An 18,702-nucleotide genomic window follows, 5' to 3' on the forward strand; every position below is an offset into this window, starting at 1 on the left:
CCTAGTACTCACGCAGCAGGAGCCCCTGCCTGGGCCTGGAGTAGAGAAAATGGAAGGGCTTGGTGAGCCGCAGAACCGGAGTCCGAGTCCTATGCGCCCGCCACCGGGCGGGGAGCAGAAGCAGCGACTCCTGAGTGACCGGGAGCCACTTACCTCCTCCGCCCGAGCCTGCCGGGAGCTCCGCACAGTCTGAGCTCCACGGGCGCCGCACAGCCCAGAGGAGGGAGACTGCTCCCGCAGAGAGGGCGGGCGGCGGGAGGCTATCCGCGCCCCGGGCTGCAGGGCCAGGGGAGGCGTGCCTCCACAGGAGTCCTAAAGGGTGGGCTGCTGCAGCCCGGAGGAGGGTTGTGCTCCCGGGTGTTGGGGGCGGGGGTGAGGGGAGCTGCACAGGGGCGGGGGTACAATGACTAGGATAGGGTGGGAAGTCGGGCCCCCAGACCGCACCGCCCTCACCTCGGCACCATCCACCAAGGATTGTCTGGATCTGGAGCAGAAGCACAAGGGGATCAGAAACTTTATGTCATTTTCTCATACACACGTGACCCCCCTGCAGTCCAGATGGTTTCAATCACCAGAGGAAAAAAGCCGCTCTGCTGGTATGCAGGAAAAGCCGGAGCTGGGAAAGTCTGGGAAAAGCTGCCTTGTACAGCCGGCTTGCCTTCAAACAAACCCAAGCACTCTTTCCGTTCTGCTGGCTTTGGGCCCAGGAGCCCTACTAAACCGAAAAGACATTAAAAGAAGCTACCCTGGATACTGCAGCCAGTAGCAGAACTAAAGCTCTAGGGTTGCAAGGATCAGGTCTGAAGTCAAAGCTCCACAGGAACTGTAAGAATGCGACTCAATGAAGAAACAAGTTGCTGGTGACAGTCTTACTTATCAGTGGAATTTGAAGGAAAAATTATTAACCCAGTATAACAATCGGTTTCATTCCAGACCCATACTTACTTAGTGCAATGCTATGAAGACATGTAACTTGAATTCTCCCATAAATTACTTACAAATAGACCTTGGAAGTGGAAAGAGCAATAGTAAAAATTGACTTTCAAAATTTAGGAAATTGGCGAGTGATAGCACACAGTTTTAATTCCAACACTAGAGAAGCAGAGGCAAACAGATCTCTGAGTTCAAAGCCAGCCTGGTCTATACAACCAGTTCCAAGGTAGCCAGGTCTACATAGAAAGACCTTGTCTCAAAACAAAACAAAATTTACAATTTTAGGACTGGGAATATAGCACACATGAGTCCCTGGGTTTTTAGTCTGTGATCACATTATAATTTACATACACTGGCTGCATTTCAAAAGAACCAATGTATGTAGATGAGCATAAGCAGGTTCTAAAGCTAAGGCCTGTCTCAAACCCAAGCCAACTGAATTGTCACATATCCTAAAGAGACATTTATACTCAGCTGCAAGAAGACAAGCACTAAAAATAGTAAGTTTAAGATTCATCCTGGAAATAATTCAACTTACTCATGATGGAGCACAACTAATGACAAGAACCAAACTAATACAAAACTATTGATTATTGTTCCTTTTCCAAAAGCAGGTATCAGAGACGAATTGTAGTGCCATGCCATTAACTCTTTATGATCATCATATTGACATCAGAGGGGATGTCTATACGGTTGATAGACTTTACCTTTGACAAGTTGAACTGGCTCTGTCTACACTGGGAAAACCCCATCTTTCAGCGGCTGTTGATACACTGGAAAACAAAGGCACTGCCTGGAACTAAGTAAGTCAGTATAGGTTTTATTCCAAACTCACAATCAAACAGTGAGTTTCTACTCCAGCTCACTGACCTGTGAGTCCTACAAGAGAACTGGGCTACACTTGGATGGACTTGCCTCTCTAAATCTCCAGTCTTAAATTAGGGTGATTCTTCCCCCAACGCAGAAAGAAAGAATGCCTGCATGGCAGCAGGGAAGAGGACCAGGGACACAGGAAATGGACAGTGACAGGCCAAGCCTCATAGCTTAAGACTCCTGGCAAATGCCCATCTCTAAGGAGCTGTAGTGGGGAAGGGGTGGTATTCAGAGGCCTCAAGCATGTATGCTAAACACAAGCTGTACCACTGACTACACCATCAGCCCTGTAAAGAAGCTCAGAGGCCTCTCACCTCTAAAACTAATGTATTAACATCTCATTTTCTCCAGGGTGACATCTATAGAGAAAGCCAACTGAACAGAGGCATCAATCAAGACTTTCTTCCACAAAGACCCAGACCGTTAATTATTCTCATCTCTAGCTACTGGAAATTCTTATGTGTGCTGAAGCAATAATGAGGTACAAATCATTCTTTTTGTCTGAAAATTTCATTTATAAATTATACATAGAACTACAGGTGTGTGCATGTCCACAGTTGTATGCATACTATAGAGCATATGTAAAGATCAGAGAGCATTTTCCAGTAGTTGTTCCCTCCTTTCACTTATCAAGGCAAGGTCTATAGCTTTTTTCCATATTATACTCCGAGCTAGCTGACCTTTGACCTCTCTTTGATTCTCCTGTCTCTGCCTCCCAGCTCACAGTAAGATGTCTGGAATTACAGACACATTGCTACTGTGTCTGGTGCTTTAAAGAATTACTCTATTACTTAAATTACACACACACACACACACACACACACACACACACGTTCTATGTGTGGTGATGTGCATCAGTGAGTACAGGTATTCATGAAGTCTAGAAGAGGGTACTAGAAATCCTGGAACTGGCTTTACTGCTGTTTGTGAGCTGCCCTACATGGTGCTGAGAACTGAACTGTGGTCCTCTAAAAGCTGCAAGACTATTAACCGCAGGCCATCTATCCAGCCCCTATATCCAGCTTTTTATGTAAGTTCCCCAAACGGACTTAGGGCAATCACTTTTATCCACTGAGATATCTCGCCTGCTCATGTGTGGAACTGTTTTAATTTCTAAGAAAAACTTTTACTAGATCTGTTCTTTCAGGAAGAAAATTAGCATACCTTAAAAGTCTCTAAACACGGTCCTAATCTTAGTTCTACTTATGTGAGCATTACTGAGAGGCTAATATTGGCCAAATATTTATTAGAAACACTGACATCTGGGACTTCTTTTAATTTTCACTGGATTTTTAATTTTGTTGGATGAACAAGGCCAATTATGAATAATGTTTTTAGGACAATAGTATGCTCTGAGGACAGGAGCCAAGTCTAGTTTCTTCATAATTACATCCTATATACCCACCATGAAATAAGTCTACAATGCTACTTCAATACTCATGCTATGTGAGTGAATAAAAAGTGATCTGAGCACAGTGAAATGCCTGTGGTTCCATCTTCTCAAGAGGCTGAGGCACAGAGTCAAGAGTCTGAGATACCTGGGCAACAGGGAGACTTCATAGGAAAAAAAAGAAAAAAGAAAAGAGTAGTTAAGTACACTTCTCAGCAGGCTGCTGTCCTGTAGAGCATGTCACTTATAAACACAGAATAAAATACTAGCTGTGGCGAAGAGCTAGCAGAAAAAAGAGGAGTGGTTAGCACTAGCCAGCTGTGCACTTTAATCACAATGTATGTTCAGAAACAGCCTGCTGAAAATAGGAAGCATTTGTGGAAGGAATTTGGTCTGTTTAGTGCCTAAATTAGGGACTTCAGAGATACACTTTCCCATGTCCCCGTTGTTCAGTGCCCTCAATGAGAGCCAAGACAAGACTTGAGCATAAACATCCTGACTCTAATTTGGACAGCATGAATACAGTCCTTTCATCCTCTCTTCTACTTCTCCTCTGCCTCCAAGTCATTTCCTCTGTACTGTCTTCTGTCAGGCAAATGCAAGTCTCCTAATTTTCAGATGTAGAGGCTCTGGCTCTCTTTGTGTAGAGAAGTACAATACAGCCTGATTACATGGTTATATTCCATACAGATGCCTGGCAACAAATCTTATAGCTAAGTGTCTGTATAATTTAACTCTGAGAGACTTAAAATTCAACTATTTTACCACACACCAAAACAGAACCTGACATCACAAAGATGGGCTTTAGTTCCCTTTGCTGTTTTAAGTCCTGCACTTAAGCAGGGTAAGTTGTTTGGGGTTTTGTTTGACAGACTGTTTTTTCTTTCAGGGAAAGATTTTTGGGTCTATAGCTCCGGTATTCACAAAGCAGAATTCCCCATAGCACATGTGCCCATTATCCTGTCTGTGATGCTATGCTTCCTGGCCCAACCAACCAGGCTTCTCTGTAGCAGGAAAAATGGGAAACATGACTCAGCTTTCTATGAGAGATGTTCCAAACATCCTTTCTTATTCTTAGTTTTTGGTTTAGATTTTAGGGTATTCTGGATTTGGAGATGGTGGTGTTTGGTTGGTTGGTTTGGAGACAAGGTTTCATTATAGCCCAGGCTAGCCCTCAATCTGCTCTATAACAAAGAATGGCCTTAGGCTCCTGATCTTCCTGCCTTTACTTCCAAAGTCCTTTTCTGTTATTTAAGAACATTGTTGTAGTTAGACTGCCAAACTTGAGTGTTACTTTAAATCATCTGGAAATGGTTTTTTTTTAAACATTAATCACAAATAAATAATTAAAGAACTAGGGGGGAATGGTGAACACCTTTAATCCCAGTACTAGGTACTAGCAAGGGGATTTGAGTTTGAGGCCAGCCTGGTGTACACTGCAAGTTCTAGACCAGTCAGAGCTACATTGTAAGACCCTGCCTCAAAAATAAATAAATAAATAAGCAGAAAAATAAATAAAAATATCAACCAGATTCCATAGCCTTCAGAAGTGCTATTTCTGATTTCCATTAACCCAGATTTGAGTAGAAATTCGTTTGTTTGTTTGTTTGTTTATTTTTCAAGACAGGGTTTCTCTGTGAAGCCCTAGCTGTCTTGGAACTCACTCTGTAGACCAGGCTGACCTCAAACTCACAGAGATCCACCTGTACTGGATCCAAGTACTGGATTTAAGGTGTAAGCCACTACCACCCAACCTAACAGTTCATTTCTAAAGCAGCTGGATGTGATATGACATACTTGTAATTGCAACACTTAGAAAGCTATGGCTGGGAAACCCCGTGGGAGAGAGACCTCACCGCCTGATCAGGTGGGCACTCCTGAGGCTGCAGAGCGGAGGAGACCACCAACACTGCCCACCCCTGCCCACATCCCTGGCCCAAGAGGCAACTGTATAAGGCCTCTGGGTTCCCGTAGGGGAGGGCCCAGGAGCGGCAGGATCCCTGCGCCTGAGACACCGCCGGAACCTGAAGGAAACAGACCAGATAAACAGTTCTCTGCACCCAAATCCCGTGGGAGGGAGAGCTAAACCTTCAGAGAGGCAGACACGCCTGGGAAACCAGAAGAGACTGCACTCTGTGCACATCCAGACGCCAGAGGAAAACACCAAACGCCATCTGGAACCCTGGTGCACGGAGGCTCCCGGAAAGAGCGGCGCAGATCTTCCCAGTTGCTGCCGCCGCTGAGAGGACTTAGGCAGTACCCCACGAGCAAACTTGAGCCTTGGAACCACAGGTAGGACCAACTTTTCCCCTGCAAGAAACCTGCCTGGTGAACTCAAGACACAGGCCCACAGGAACAGCTGAAGACCTGTAGAGAGGAAAAACTACACGCCCGAAAGCAGAACACTCTGTCCCCATAACTGGCTGAAAGAAAACAGGAAAACAGGTCTACAGCACTCGTGACACACAGGCTTATAGGACAGTCTAGCCACGGTCAGAAATAGCAGAACAAAGTAACACTAGAGATAATCTGATGGCGAGAGGCAAGCGCAGGAACCCAAGCAACAGAAACCAAGACTACATGGCATCATCGGAGCCCAATTCTCCCACCAAAGCAAACACGGAATATCCAAACACACCAGAAAAGCAAGATCTAGTTTCAAAATCATAATTGATCATGATGCTGGAGGACTTCAAGAAAGACATAAAGAACTCCCTTAGAGAACAAGTAGAAGCCTACAGAGAGAAATCGCAAAAATCCCTGAAAGAATTCCAGGAAAACACAATCAAACAGTTGAAGGAATTAAAAATGGAAATAGAAGCAATCAAGAAAGAACACATGGAAACAACCCTGGACATAGAAAATCAAAAGAAAAGACAAGGAGCTGTAGATACAAGCTTCACCAACAGAATACAAGAGATGGAAGAGAGAATCTCGGGAGCAGAAGATTCCATAGAAATCATTGACTCAACTGTCAAAGATAATGTAAAGCGGAAAAAGCTACTGGTCCAAAACATACAGGAAATCCAGGACTCAATGAGAAGATCAAACCTAAGGATAATAGGTATAGAAGAGAGTGAAGACTCCCAGCTCAAAGGACCAGTAAATATCTTCAACAAAATCATAGAAGAAAACTTCCCTAACCTAAAAAAAGAGATACCCATAGGCATACAAGAAGCCTACAGAACTCCAAATAGATTGGACCAGAAAAGAAACACCTCCCGTCACATAATTGTCAAAACACCAAACGCACAAAATAAAGAAAGAATATTAAAAGCAGTAAGGGAAAAAGGCCAAGTAACATATAAAGGCAGACCTATCAGAATCACACCAGACTTTTCGCCAGAAACTATGAAGGCCAGAAGATCCTGGACAGATGTCATACAGACCCTAAGAGAACACAAATGCCAGCCCAGGTTACTGTATCCTGCAAAACTCTCAATTAACATAGATGGAGAAACCAAGATATTCCATGACAAAACCAAATTTACACAATATCTTTCTACAAATCCAGCACTACAAAGGATAATAAAGGGTAAAGCCCAACATAAGGAGGCAAGCTATACCCTAGAAGAAGCAAGAAACTAATCGTCTTGGCAACAAAACAAAGAGAATGAAAGCACACAAACATAACCTCACATCCAAATATGAATATAACAGGAAGCAATAATCACTATTCCTTAATATCTCTCAACATCAATGGCCTCAACTCCCCAATAAAAAGACATAGATTAACAAACTGGATACGCAATGAGGACCCTGCATTCTGCTGCCTACAGGAAACACACCTCAGAGACAAAGACAGACACTACCTCAGAGTGAAAGGCTGGAAAACAACTTTCCAAGCAAATGGTCAGAAGAAGCAAGCTGGAGTAGCCATTCTAATATCAAATAAAATCAATTTTCAATTAAAAGTCATCAAAAAAGATAAGGAAGGACACTTCATATTCATCAAAGGAAAAATCCACCAAGATGAACTCTCAATCCTCATCTTCGATTGGTTTATATACAAGTGTGCAATTTCTAGGCTTGAAAGTAAAATGATGCTATCTGGTGCTGGATAGAGGAGCCTTATTTTTTATTATGGCAGCTTGCTATTTTTGTAACATGGTGATTTGGTTGAACACAATAAAGTACAGTAGTAACTGATCTCCCCCTCTTCCTGGATGAGTGAGGAGATGATTAAATGTTGATGTCAGCATCCATGAGCATATTCAGATGAGCTTCTGCTTCTGTTGAAAAGGATGCTGTGTTTGATTGTGGTCCGAAGCTTTGAAGCACTACTTGGCATCTCCTTCCTTGGAGGTCTCACTGTTTTAACATAACAGATTTGATAGCTTGTTGGTAAGGTGAGGTCCAGCTTGTCTCCACTAGGTCATCTTCATGTGAATCCGGTGGTTATACGGTTTTGTTCTAGGAATATTTCATTTTTTTAATAACGGTTTTAGCTGACATTCATGGAGAGAATGAATCCTTAGAAGTGTGCCACTAGTGAAAGGAAATCCTGTCTAGGGTATGTTTCTTTACAAAGCTGTGTCACACCATCCTTTGGGCCCTCTGCCGGAAAAGCAGAATCAAGTCTCAAATAATGCCTTTTAAATTGTATCCTCTAGTATTATAGATGTAGGACAGTACTGTATCATACCTCTGTGGATGTAAAATAGCTTGTACCTGCTTTATGATACGTAGTAGTGACCGTGCTTTATCAGAGCTGTTTTTAATGATGTAGCTCAGAATGTTTTCTTTCCAGATGATGATTGAGAAGCTAATTTAAAGTGAGTTCAAGGCTAGTCTGAGCTCTACATGATACCCTATCTCAAGATAAATAAAACACAAATAATTCATGTTCACCCTTGAGACTTTCACATGATCTTTAGACTTTGAAGCAGCGGGTTGGTGAGTTGGCTCAGTGGCTAAGACCACTAGTTGCTCTGGCAGGACCAATGTTCAATTCCTAGTACCTATGTGGTGGTTCATAACCACCAATAATTTTAGTTCTAAGAGGTTCAACTCTCCCTTCTGACCTATGGGCACCAAGCACATATGTGCACATAGACACACACTAGGAAATAGTTAACACCCTGTATAACTGCTTGGCAAGTTAAAGCACTAGCCATGCAAATCTAACAGCCCAAAGTCAATCCTCAGAACTCAAATAAAAAGGCAGATGCATCTGTAACCACAGCACTAATGGGACAGAAGAGCTGGTCTTCAGAGCAGCAAAACCCTTCCTCAAAAAGGGGGGGGATGAGCACTGACCCCTGAAAAATGTTCTCTGACCTCTACATGTTCACTATAGCACACGTACATCCACACTCACGTGTAAAAATTTAAAAATAAAAAGACACAGCTCTGGCAAGTACAAAGGGAACCAGATATGGTAGTGCATGCATGTAACCTGAATAGAAGGCTGAGGCAGGAAGGGATGGCTGTGAGTGGTATGTTTGTCTTCTCATTGGCTCTGCACTTGGTTTCCAAGCTCCTCAAGTACTGTGGCATGTGCAAAGTCACTGGGTTCTCACTCAGATCTAAGATGTCATCACAGGTAGGCATCAGTCTAGACCTGTTGACTTAGAATCCCCAGGGCCAATCAGTAATAGGCTAAAGGATGAGGTCTTTGCTTTGTTAGTTGTACTGAGCATAACTTTCCTTCTAGGAAAGCCCTACCACTACTACATATTTACACAAACTTCCCCAAAGGAACCGTGAAAATATTACATAAATTGAAATAGAGAGCAGTTCTTTCCTTCACAGTAATACTTGACAGCCTATCTCTAAAAGAAAAAAAAATCCATCAACTAAATTTTTAAGAATTAATTCCTGGGCTGGAGAGATGGCTCAGAGGTTAAGGGCATTGACTGCTCTTCCAGAGGTCCTGAGTTCAATTCCCAGCAACCACATGGTGGCTCACAACCATCTGTGGTGGGATCCGATGCCCTCTTCTGGTGTGTCCGAAGACAGCTACAATGTACCTATATATAATAAACAAATAAATAAAATCTTTAAAAAAATTAATTCCTACCAAATAAAGCTTATGCTTAATAAAACTTCCCCAGCTGAGGACCAAACCCAGGGCCTTATGCTTGCTAGGCAAGCACTCCACTACTGAGCTAAATCCCTAACCTCTTTAATAAGACTTCTTAAGAGATTACTGAGGAATCAGCAAGATCATTAAACAAAGAGCACTAGGTCATTTTTAACACTATTCCTGGGGAGACCTGAACCAACATCTCACTCACTCCAGAGAGGAAACCATCAATAGATCCAAGTTAAGGATACCACCAAAATCTAACCTGATGAATCAATTATTGGTGTTACTTAGAGGAGCAGAAATGACTCAAGGACAGCCACATCACCAAAAGCCCACACCAGCATGGATCATGACTGACAAAATCTGGAAACCTGGGGCCCACCACACAATTTGCAGGTAGCTCCACAGATTGAAGGGTGTCTTTTGTAGGTGGCTAAGTTAGTCTGAGCCTTTTCTAGCTTGTTTGAAAATGTCTTGGCCGTCCTTATAGTTTACATGCTCATAGAGGCAGGAACCTAGTATATCTCATCAGTTTCAGGAACTTCCTGAAGCCTCTGGGTTGTTTGCTTCCTAAGCTTAAGGGGCTTGCCTTAAGGACAATATGTTTTCACCTCCTTTTAGAATATTCAATGCTTATTTAAGACATTTAAAGTGTCTAAAAAATTGCTATTACCAATCCATCGAAACTACTGATTTCATACTAACTTTCTGCAATATCTGACTAAAGAATGCTTAATTAAACTTTTTCTAAACATTTACTTATTTCTGTGTACATATGTGGATGGGTACAAACATGCCCCAGTGTATGAATGAAGGTCAGAAGACAACTTCCAGAAGTCATTCTCTCTTTGCATTTTTTGGATTCTAGGGATTTAACTCAGATCATCAGGCTTGGTAGCAAACAACTTTATCATTAGCTGAGCAATCTCACCACTTCCAAGACTGCTTAATTTTTTTTAAATTGCAAAAAATAAGAAATTCAGAATACTTACATGAATTATATGTAAACCTTTTTGACATTGTGACTTAAAAACATTTATATATAATTATATGTAAATATAGGTAAGATATAACTAAATGTAAATTTAAAAAATAAAATAAAATAATATACAAGAAAAATAAGTTGCCCCTAATTTTGTTTGCATGTGCACATTCATTTGTGTTCCAGTGTGACTGTGTCACGGTGCTTTTGTGGAGGTCATGGGACAAGCTCAAGTGTGGTCCTCTTTTTCCACCTTGTTTGAGGCAGGGTCTCTTTGTTGTTCACTGCTGCTGCTGCATATGTCAAGCTAGCTGCCCTTCAAAGATTCTCCTGTCAGCCTTCCCGTCTCTCACAGGAACACTTGGACAACAGATGTATGCCATGGCACCCAGCTTTATGTGGGTTCTTAGAGTTTGAACTCAGACCCTCATACTTGTATGGTGTCTCACTCAGCCATCTCCCCACCCAAATCTCTCCTCTTGTTTTTATAGTTGCCTTCTCTGGGAAATCACTGCAGATTATGTATTCTTCCAGAGATGCTCAAGAGGCAGAACTGTTGATATATATTAAATTCATTTCAAGGTGAAAAGTTCCACAGCTTTAAACAGACTCTCAAAGAGGTTCACTATCTCAAAAAAAAAAAAAAAAAAAAAAAGACTAATTATTTTAGAGCAAAGTTAAGGGCACTACCCCAATCCATTAGTAGGATTAGCAGAATGGCAACTTGAATGTGGAGTGGAGGTTTGACTAAGAATGGCCCCCAGAGGCTCATACATTTAAATGTTTAGTCGTTAGAAAAGTGGCAGAAGAATTAGGAGATATGACCTTGTTTAAGGCAGTGTGTCACTGGGGAAGCCCACACCAGGCCCAGTTTCTCTCCCGACAGATCAGGATGTTGCTCTCTGCTACTTGTGCCTTCACGGTCCCCACTATGATGATCATGGATAGAGTCTTTGAACCCGTAAGCAAGCCCCAATTAAAAGGTCCCCTTTATAAGAGTTGTATGTCAAGCATCTCTTCATAGCAATAGAACAATGATTAAGACAATGTACTTCTTAGTTTTCCTCTGTAGAATTCCAGACAACAAGACTGCAGCAACCAGTGATGGCTAGCATGCAGATGTGGTTATAAAAACATTCCATCTGTTTGTTAATAACTTCCTGATTTTATTTATGTCTCAAACAATCCTTCCAAATAATGTTAGTGTGTTGACTGACAAAGAATGGAAATCTGTATGAAATTTTTGGTATATAAATATTCACAAATAGTTCATATTCTTCTCTCATAACCTAAAAATTTTTTACACAATAAAGGGAAGGTTTTATTTACCTCTACAAGGAATTCAAAAGAAATGTTGACTGGTTATACTAGTTACTATAATTAAAAAGTTAGAGGATTATTAATGAAGAAAATAGAAACACTATAGTACACAGAGAGAAATAATGAGAATTAACTAGAATCTTGTCTAGTAAATATCATTTGGATTTCAATGATTATTTTCAAGTGTTACTACGAGATTTTTACAGAAAATTAGGACAAGTTACTATTTTCTTCTACTATAGAGAATAGTTATGATGCTTTCCCAGACCCTTTTCAACAGCAAAATCAGTTTCCATGGCTTGAATCCCACAACATATCTTTCACTTTCTCCTTTCAAAATGTACCAAGGATGTAATATAAAAAAAAGTCAAAGTTCTCTTCCAATAACCAGTCATTGAGAAGGTTACATTAGACCTAGGACCATATGTTTTTGTGTTACAATACTTGGTATTTTACTCTAAATACTAGGCTAATAATAACAACAACAGATCACTTAAGGAAAGCTTTGGGATAACGTCAGTGATTGGTCCAGCTATATGAGAAGAGGTGAGCTGAGATGTCAGGTGCTCTGGATGCACAGGAAGTGAAAGCAGGCTCAGACAGGTTCATTAAATGTGCTGAATAGTTTGGTTTTAGTTTTGATATTTTTTGAGACAGAGTTTTTCTGTGTACCCCCAACAGTCCTGGAACTTGCTCTGTGGACCAGGCTGGCCTTGAGCTCAAGAGATGGGCCTGCCTCTGGGATCTGGCTCTGTGCTGAATAGTTTTGTCAACCTGATACAAGCTCAAGTCATTTGAAGAGAAAACCTCAATTAAGAAAATGCCTCTACAGCACTGGGCTATAGGCTGGCCTGCAGGGGTTTTTGTTGTTGCTTTGTTTTTTGTTTTTTTTTTTTTAATTAGTAATGGATCGAGGAGAATCTGGCCCATTGTGAATGGTGCTATTCTTTGTTTGTGGTTCTAGGTTAGATAACAAAATAGGCTGAGGAAGCTGTGGGGAGCAAACCAGTTAGCAGTACCCTCCATGGCCTCTGCATGAGCTCCTGCCTCCAGGCTCCTGCTCTGTTTGAGTTCCTGTCCTGACCTCCTCGGATGGTGAACAGTGACAAGAAGTGTAAGTCAAATAAACCCTTCCCAGGTTGCTTTGGTCATGTTGTTTCATCATAGCAGTAGTATCCCAAACTAAGGTTTAAGGCTGGACCTCGTCACCTACCTACAGACTTTCAGCTTTTCTGCAGTCAGTATGATGTAGGCCAGAGGTTTGTCAGATATAGCTCTTATTATGTTGAAGTACTTCTCTTACACTTAGATAGTTCTTGTTTATTGGTTTTTTCAGTGTTAGTTTTCTTGTATGTTGGGGTGGTGGTGGTTTTTAAACCATGGAAGAATGTTAAATTTTATTTTTAATCTTCTCTATGTCTATTGAGATGATCATATGGTTTTCTATTTTCTTCTATCAATATGAGATATTGAATTTACTGATTTTTGTATATTGAATTATTCTTGCATTTCCAGCACAAATACTGCTATATAAAGATTTATAATCAAGTTGGAGAGATGGCTCAGTGGTTAAGAGCACTGACTGCTCTTCCAGAGGTCCTGAGTTCAAATCCCAGCAACCACATGGTGGGTCACAACCATCTGTAATGAGATCTGATGCCCTCTTCTGGTGTGTCTGAAGACGGCTACAGTACACTTATATATAATAAATAAATCTTTTTTTAAAAGGTTTATAATCATTGTATACACTGTTGAATTTGACTTACTAATATTTTATTGATAACTGAATGAATAATAAAAGGTCCTATCTGGTAAAAATCATGAGTTAATATTAAGGAATTTAAATTTCAGTATAGAGAACATAGTAATGACACAATATGTACTTTGGGAAAACAACTCCAGGTATAGTGTAAAGAAACAATTAGAAACAAAAGTGGCAGCTGCACATGGTAGAACAGGCCTTCAGTCCCAGGACTTGGGAACCAGAGGCAGGCAATCTCTGAGTCAGAAGCTATTCTGGCTACTAGTAATGCTTGTCTTGTAAACAAGGAAGAAAGCAATCAGGCTCTCAACCCTTGGTGCCTATCAAACAAACAAACAAACAAACAAAAACTGTAGAACTGCCCTCTTCTGATTCCGTTTTACAACTTTTAAAGAATAAAAGATTTAGGGCTGGAGAGATGGCTCAGCAGTGAAGACTGCTAACTTTCAGAGTCCCCAGCATCCACCTTCCGTGACTTAAAACTGCCTGCAAGTGCAGCTCTAGGAGATCTACTGGCCTTTGAGGGCACAAATGAAAACATGGAGACATGAGTACACGTACATAAATAAAAATTAAATTTACATATGTAGTTTAGGATCTTACTTTTGTGTTTAATTATATACATGTGCATATCTGGTGTGGCTATGTGCATGTGAGTGGGAAGGGTGTCGATCCAGGAGCTGTAGTGACAAGCCGACTGACGGGAGCTGGAAACAGAGCAAGGTTCTCAGCAAGAGTAGTGCATGTTCTTACCCATGTGCACTCCAGCCCTGACACACGTTAGTTAATAATTATCCTCCTATCAGCTGGGATGACAGATGCTAAGGGAGCTTCTGTTAAATAATAAATAAATAACAATAAAACAATAAATTTACATCAGTAAAGGGGACAGCAGTTTGTCTGCATCTATCTTGCTGTTTCAGGGCAGCCTTTCCCCTATTTCTACTATTCTGCAAAAGAGGGTTGACCCCATAGAGCCAGAGCAGAGCCATGCTCAGTTTCCTTCCTTATTCCTTGTCCTTAGGACAACCGCCATCCTGTACTATTGACAGTTCCTTTCATATTCATCAATCCTCTTTTAGCTATAGAAGCCTTGGATAGCTGAGAGAGAAATGTCCAAAAAGCCCAAGCTGTAGGTGTCCCGGAAACTGTCACTCTAAGTGTCCTCTGTATGTGTATTTACTACCAAGTGTATTTACTGTAATATATGCACTATCTTTGAGTCTCGGATTTCCAATATAAATAACTCCAGTACTGTGAAGAAATAAATCTTTTGCTGATAATAAATCAACTTGTGTGCCTGAAGCATATCTTCAACGCATTTCAACAGAAAGAATTCTTCCCCCCCCCCCCCCCCCCCGGAGCTGAGGACTGAACCCAGGGCCTTGCACTTGCTAGGCAAGTGCTCTACCACTGAGCTAAATCCCCAACCCCCAGAAAGAATTCTTAATAAATAGCATAGGAGCAATCTAACAAAAGAAGAGCCTTCATCATTTCTGGAACCTCAGGGTAAGATGCAAAAGACACTAGCAGGCAAACCTCCCAGCACTGAATGTGGCTCCATAATCCTTTTATTCCTAGTGGTAGAAATGCTTCTAGCTCTGCACAGCAACTGCCCTCCCTAAGCTTGTCTAGGCTCAAAACTTCTAACTAGGGTGCTAGAGAGAAAGCTCCTAGCACCCAAACAGAGGCTCACAACTATTGGTAACTCCAGCTGTAGGTGATCTGATGCCCTCTTCTGACCTCTATAGGTAATGCATCCACATGGTGTTCATACATTAAAAAAATTAAAATGAAATAAATATTAAAAAAAAAAAGCAAGCCTCTCCTTAGTGTCGATGGGAACCTTGACTTCACACTGTGAAAACAGAGGTGTGAGCTCCCTCAGCTTTCCCTGCCACATCAAAAGAGCCCTTCATTCTCCCACCTCCTAACACAGCTTACTCTCCTGGATAGAAGAACTTTTGAATCCCTTCTATTTTGCACCTCCTGTCTTTCTTGCTTGAGCCTCTCATTTCTGTAGGTACTTTCCCTGTGGTCTTTCTGAGACCCACAGACCATATGGAGCATAGAAGGAAGACCAGGTGTGGATGCTTCAGTCCTGCATTGTGGGGGGACAGGACGATTGTGGGAGGTGGAGGGAAAGGTGACCCGAGAGGGGAAAAGGAGGGGGAGGAAATAAGGGTGGCAGCATCAGGAACTGGAGATGTGAGAGAGGCACAGAAGATCAGGAAATCAAACAAAAATATGTAGCAGAAGGGATGAGGAACTAGGGACCACCACCAGAGGGTCCCAGACACCAGGGAAATGTGAGGTTCCCAGGACCCAATAGGGATGACTTAGCACATAGCCAAAATGTGCAGAGAAGGGGACTGGTGAATAGAACCTGTAGAGACCTCCTTCAGCAGACAGGCACGGCCCTTGGTCGAGGGATGGGGACACCCACCCCTCTCAAAGTTTCTAAGCCAGAAATGTTCCTGTCCAAAGGAAGAACAGGAACAAAAAAATGAAACAGAGACTGAAGGAAGGGCCAACCAGGGACAGCCCCACCTAGGGATTCATACTGTCTGCAGACACCAAACCCAACACTGTTGCCGTGGTCAAAGGGTGCTTGCTGACAGGAACCTAGTGTGGAGGAAGGTTCCTGAGGAAGTCTGGCCAGCAACTGACCAATACAGATGTGGATGCTGGGATTCAGCCATCATCAGACTGAGCTCAGGGAACCTGGTTGGGGAGCTGGCAGAAGGACTGGAGGAGCATAGGGGGATTGCAACAGCATAGGCTGGCCTGACCACCCAGTTCTCCCAGAGTCTAGATCACCAACCAAGGAGTGTACCTGGAGGGATCCATGGCTCCAGATACATATGTAGCAAAGAATGGCCTTGCCTGACAGCAACAGGAGGGGAGGCCCTTGGTCCCAGAAGGTTTGATGCCCCAGCAGGAATGCTGGAGTGATAGGGCAGGAGAGTGTGGGTGGATGGGGGAACACTCTCAAAGAGGCAAAGGGGAGGGGGAAAGGCAGATGTGGGATGGGGGTTGGTGGAGGGGTAACAGGGAAGTGGGATATCATTGAGATGTAAACAAATGGAATAATTAATAAAAAAAAAGAGTAGGTTAATCACTTTTAGTATCAACACCTACCTAGCAATTATCTTTCATGCACTAAATAGCTGTAGCTGCCAAATTGTCATTTCTGTTAAGATTGTAAAAAACGATTTTTAACTTTGTGTATGTGTGTTCATTTCTGGCGTAAAAGTGTGCAGACAAGTACAGGTGCTCCAGGAGACAAGAGGTGTCAGATCCCAGGGAGCTGGAACTACAGACAGCTGTGAACTACCAAGAGACAAGACGCTGGGAACTAAACTCAGGTCCTCTGGAAGAGCGGTGCATGTTCTTAGCAAGCCCTAAATTATAGCATTTCAAATGAACATATAATATAAACAACTGACAATGTAATACATCATTATGCATAGAATGTAACTGGAAAACCTAATCCATTAGAAACACACACACATACACTTCAGAAATACACCTGCGGTTATTTTTTAAATCAGAAAGGTATTTATATTAAATCAAGTTTTCTAATCTAATACACAGAAACATTTTTCATAGTCACTTGCACATATATCAATCAGAATTTAAAAAGCTTATTCAGTTTTCTAATCACTTGCTCTCCCAAGCAGACACCCAAAAATTTCCTTAGAACACAGAACACTTGTTTTTTGAAAAGATCAAAAATAAGATAACAGCAACAACAAGGCAAAGAGAAATCGTTTTACAAAGTATCCCCCATACAAAAATGTTAGCAGTGGCTATCGCCCAAGCACCAAAAGCATGCCAACTCCTGACCATTTTTTCCCAGAGATGTAACGTGATTAAGGAGTGAAGAAACCAGACTGGAGCCTCACAGCTATGGGCACTGTAAGGCTGAATAAGGAATATCACTCATGTGCAGGGTTAGGCCCTGTGTGCTTGTCCTTTATTTTACTTTTATTCTTTTTTTAACCAAGCCCTAATGCTAAACCTTACTCCCCCACCCCCTTTTTCCTGTTGAACCGATGCTATGTTAAGATATAAGCACAGACATCTCATGTTTTAAATCCATCCAATTGTTTGAGAAGGCATACGTGCTAGGCCATCGAAACCAAAACATTAGAGCTAGGAATTTTGATGAAGATAATAATTGCTTACAGACTATCTTGTTTTAACTTGTGCAACAAAGAACACAGTCCTTTACCACACTTTTCATCACAGGCTTTTCACTGCATAATCACCAATATAATTAACCCTTTTAAAAGAGAGATTATCTGTAGGTTAAGTCATAAGGAAGTTATCAATTAGATTCCATCATCTTCAAAATTTCACTTACCTAAACTTTTTACTGTCCCATGGCTGACTTAAGCATACTTTTACAACTCACCTCTCCCATGCACAGTCTACGTCCAGAAGCCTTAGCTGGCTCAATAATTTTCCTTGTATCTTAGGTTACTTCTAGGACATTTCTGTAAGTCTGCAGAGTTGTGAAAGCTGTGATGGGTCTCTATGTCTCAGTTCAGAGTGGTTCTTTCACTCCTTCCTGCTCCAATTCAATTTTTTTTTTCATTCCTGAACCTAATTCAATGGTGTTTTGCTTTATTTCATTGAGAAAGGGCCTCAGGTAGCCCAATCGGGCCTTACTATATATTAAAAATAACCTTGAACTTACAGCTCTCCTGCCTTGACCTAAGTGCTGGGATTATAGATGTATGCGGTACAGGGAACTGAACTCAGGGCTTCATGTATGCTTGGCACGTACTCTACCAACTGAGCCACATCCTCTGGCACAGACACAGACACAGACACAGACACAGACACAGACACAGACACAGACACAGACACAGACACATGCACACAAGCATTTTTTTTTTTTTTTTAGACAGGTTACTATGTATCCCTAGCTGGCCTCAAACTCACAGTGCTCTGCCTCCCAAGTGTTGGGATTAAAGACATGCACCACTGTGAGGCAGTGGGCTGGGCCAGGAAACTTGATAAGGTTGAATGGGTTCAGAGACTCCAGAACTCATCTGAGGACGATATGTGTCTCCCGGCTCCCTACCTGATTCCTGGTCCAGAACACGTGACCAACAGTCCCGTAGATCAGAAGAGTTCTCCATTCTAATGAGGTATGGACTCTAAGAGTTTAGCCAATAAACTTCCCTTCCCAGATATTTCTTTCTGAAAAATGTATTTAATCTCTGGTCCACCCTGAGGAAGTGGTATGCACTCATTTTCCTCGATGAACAGTCAATAAACCATACAGATAAGCCTGGACTGTCTCTTTAATCAAGAACCTCCATGGGGAGGTTAGATATCATCTACAGGCCATGATATCTAAAAGGTCTCCTGCAGAAGGCCCCTCTGGGTTCCATGAA

The 18,702-nt window shown here is 41.9% G+C and overlaps 1 protein-coding gene across 11 annotated transcripts in view; it reads right to left on the reverse strand.

The window, feature by feature from the left end:
• The window catches only part of Dennd2b (DENN domain containing 2B), a 150,729-nt gene extending 150,099 nt beyond the window's left edge, over nt 1-630 (reverse strand). For 4 of the 11 annotated variants that reach the window (XM_063263096.1, XM_063263081.1, XM_039078211.2 and 1 more), the window contains exon 1: nt 454-630. In XM_063263096.1, coding sequence (XP_063119166.1) covers nt 454-464 — 11 coding nt within the window. In that variant the 5' untranslated portion in view covers nt 465-630. Of the gene's footprint in view, nt 1; nt 343-453 lie in introns of those variants that run through there. The other 7 variants (NM_001395094.1, XM_039078198.2, XM_063263101.1 and 4 more) reach the window with 7 other exon arrangements.
• Nucleotides 631-18,702: the final 18,072 nt, after the last annotated feature.

The sequence above is a fragment of the Rattus norvegicus genome, chromosome 1, assembly GCF_036323735.1.
Source record: "Rattus norvegicus strain BN/NHsdMcwi chromosome 1, GRCr8, whole genome shotgun sequence".
Taxonomy (NCBI): Eukaryota; Metazoa; Chordata; class Mammalia; order Rodentia; family Muridae; genus Rattus; species Rattus norvegicus.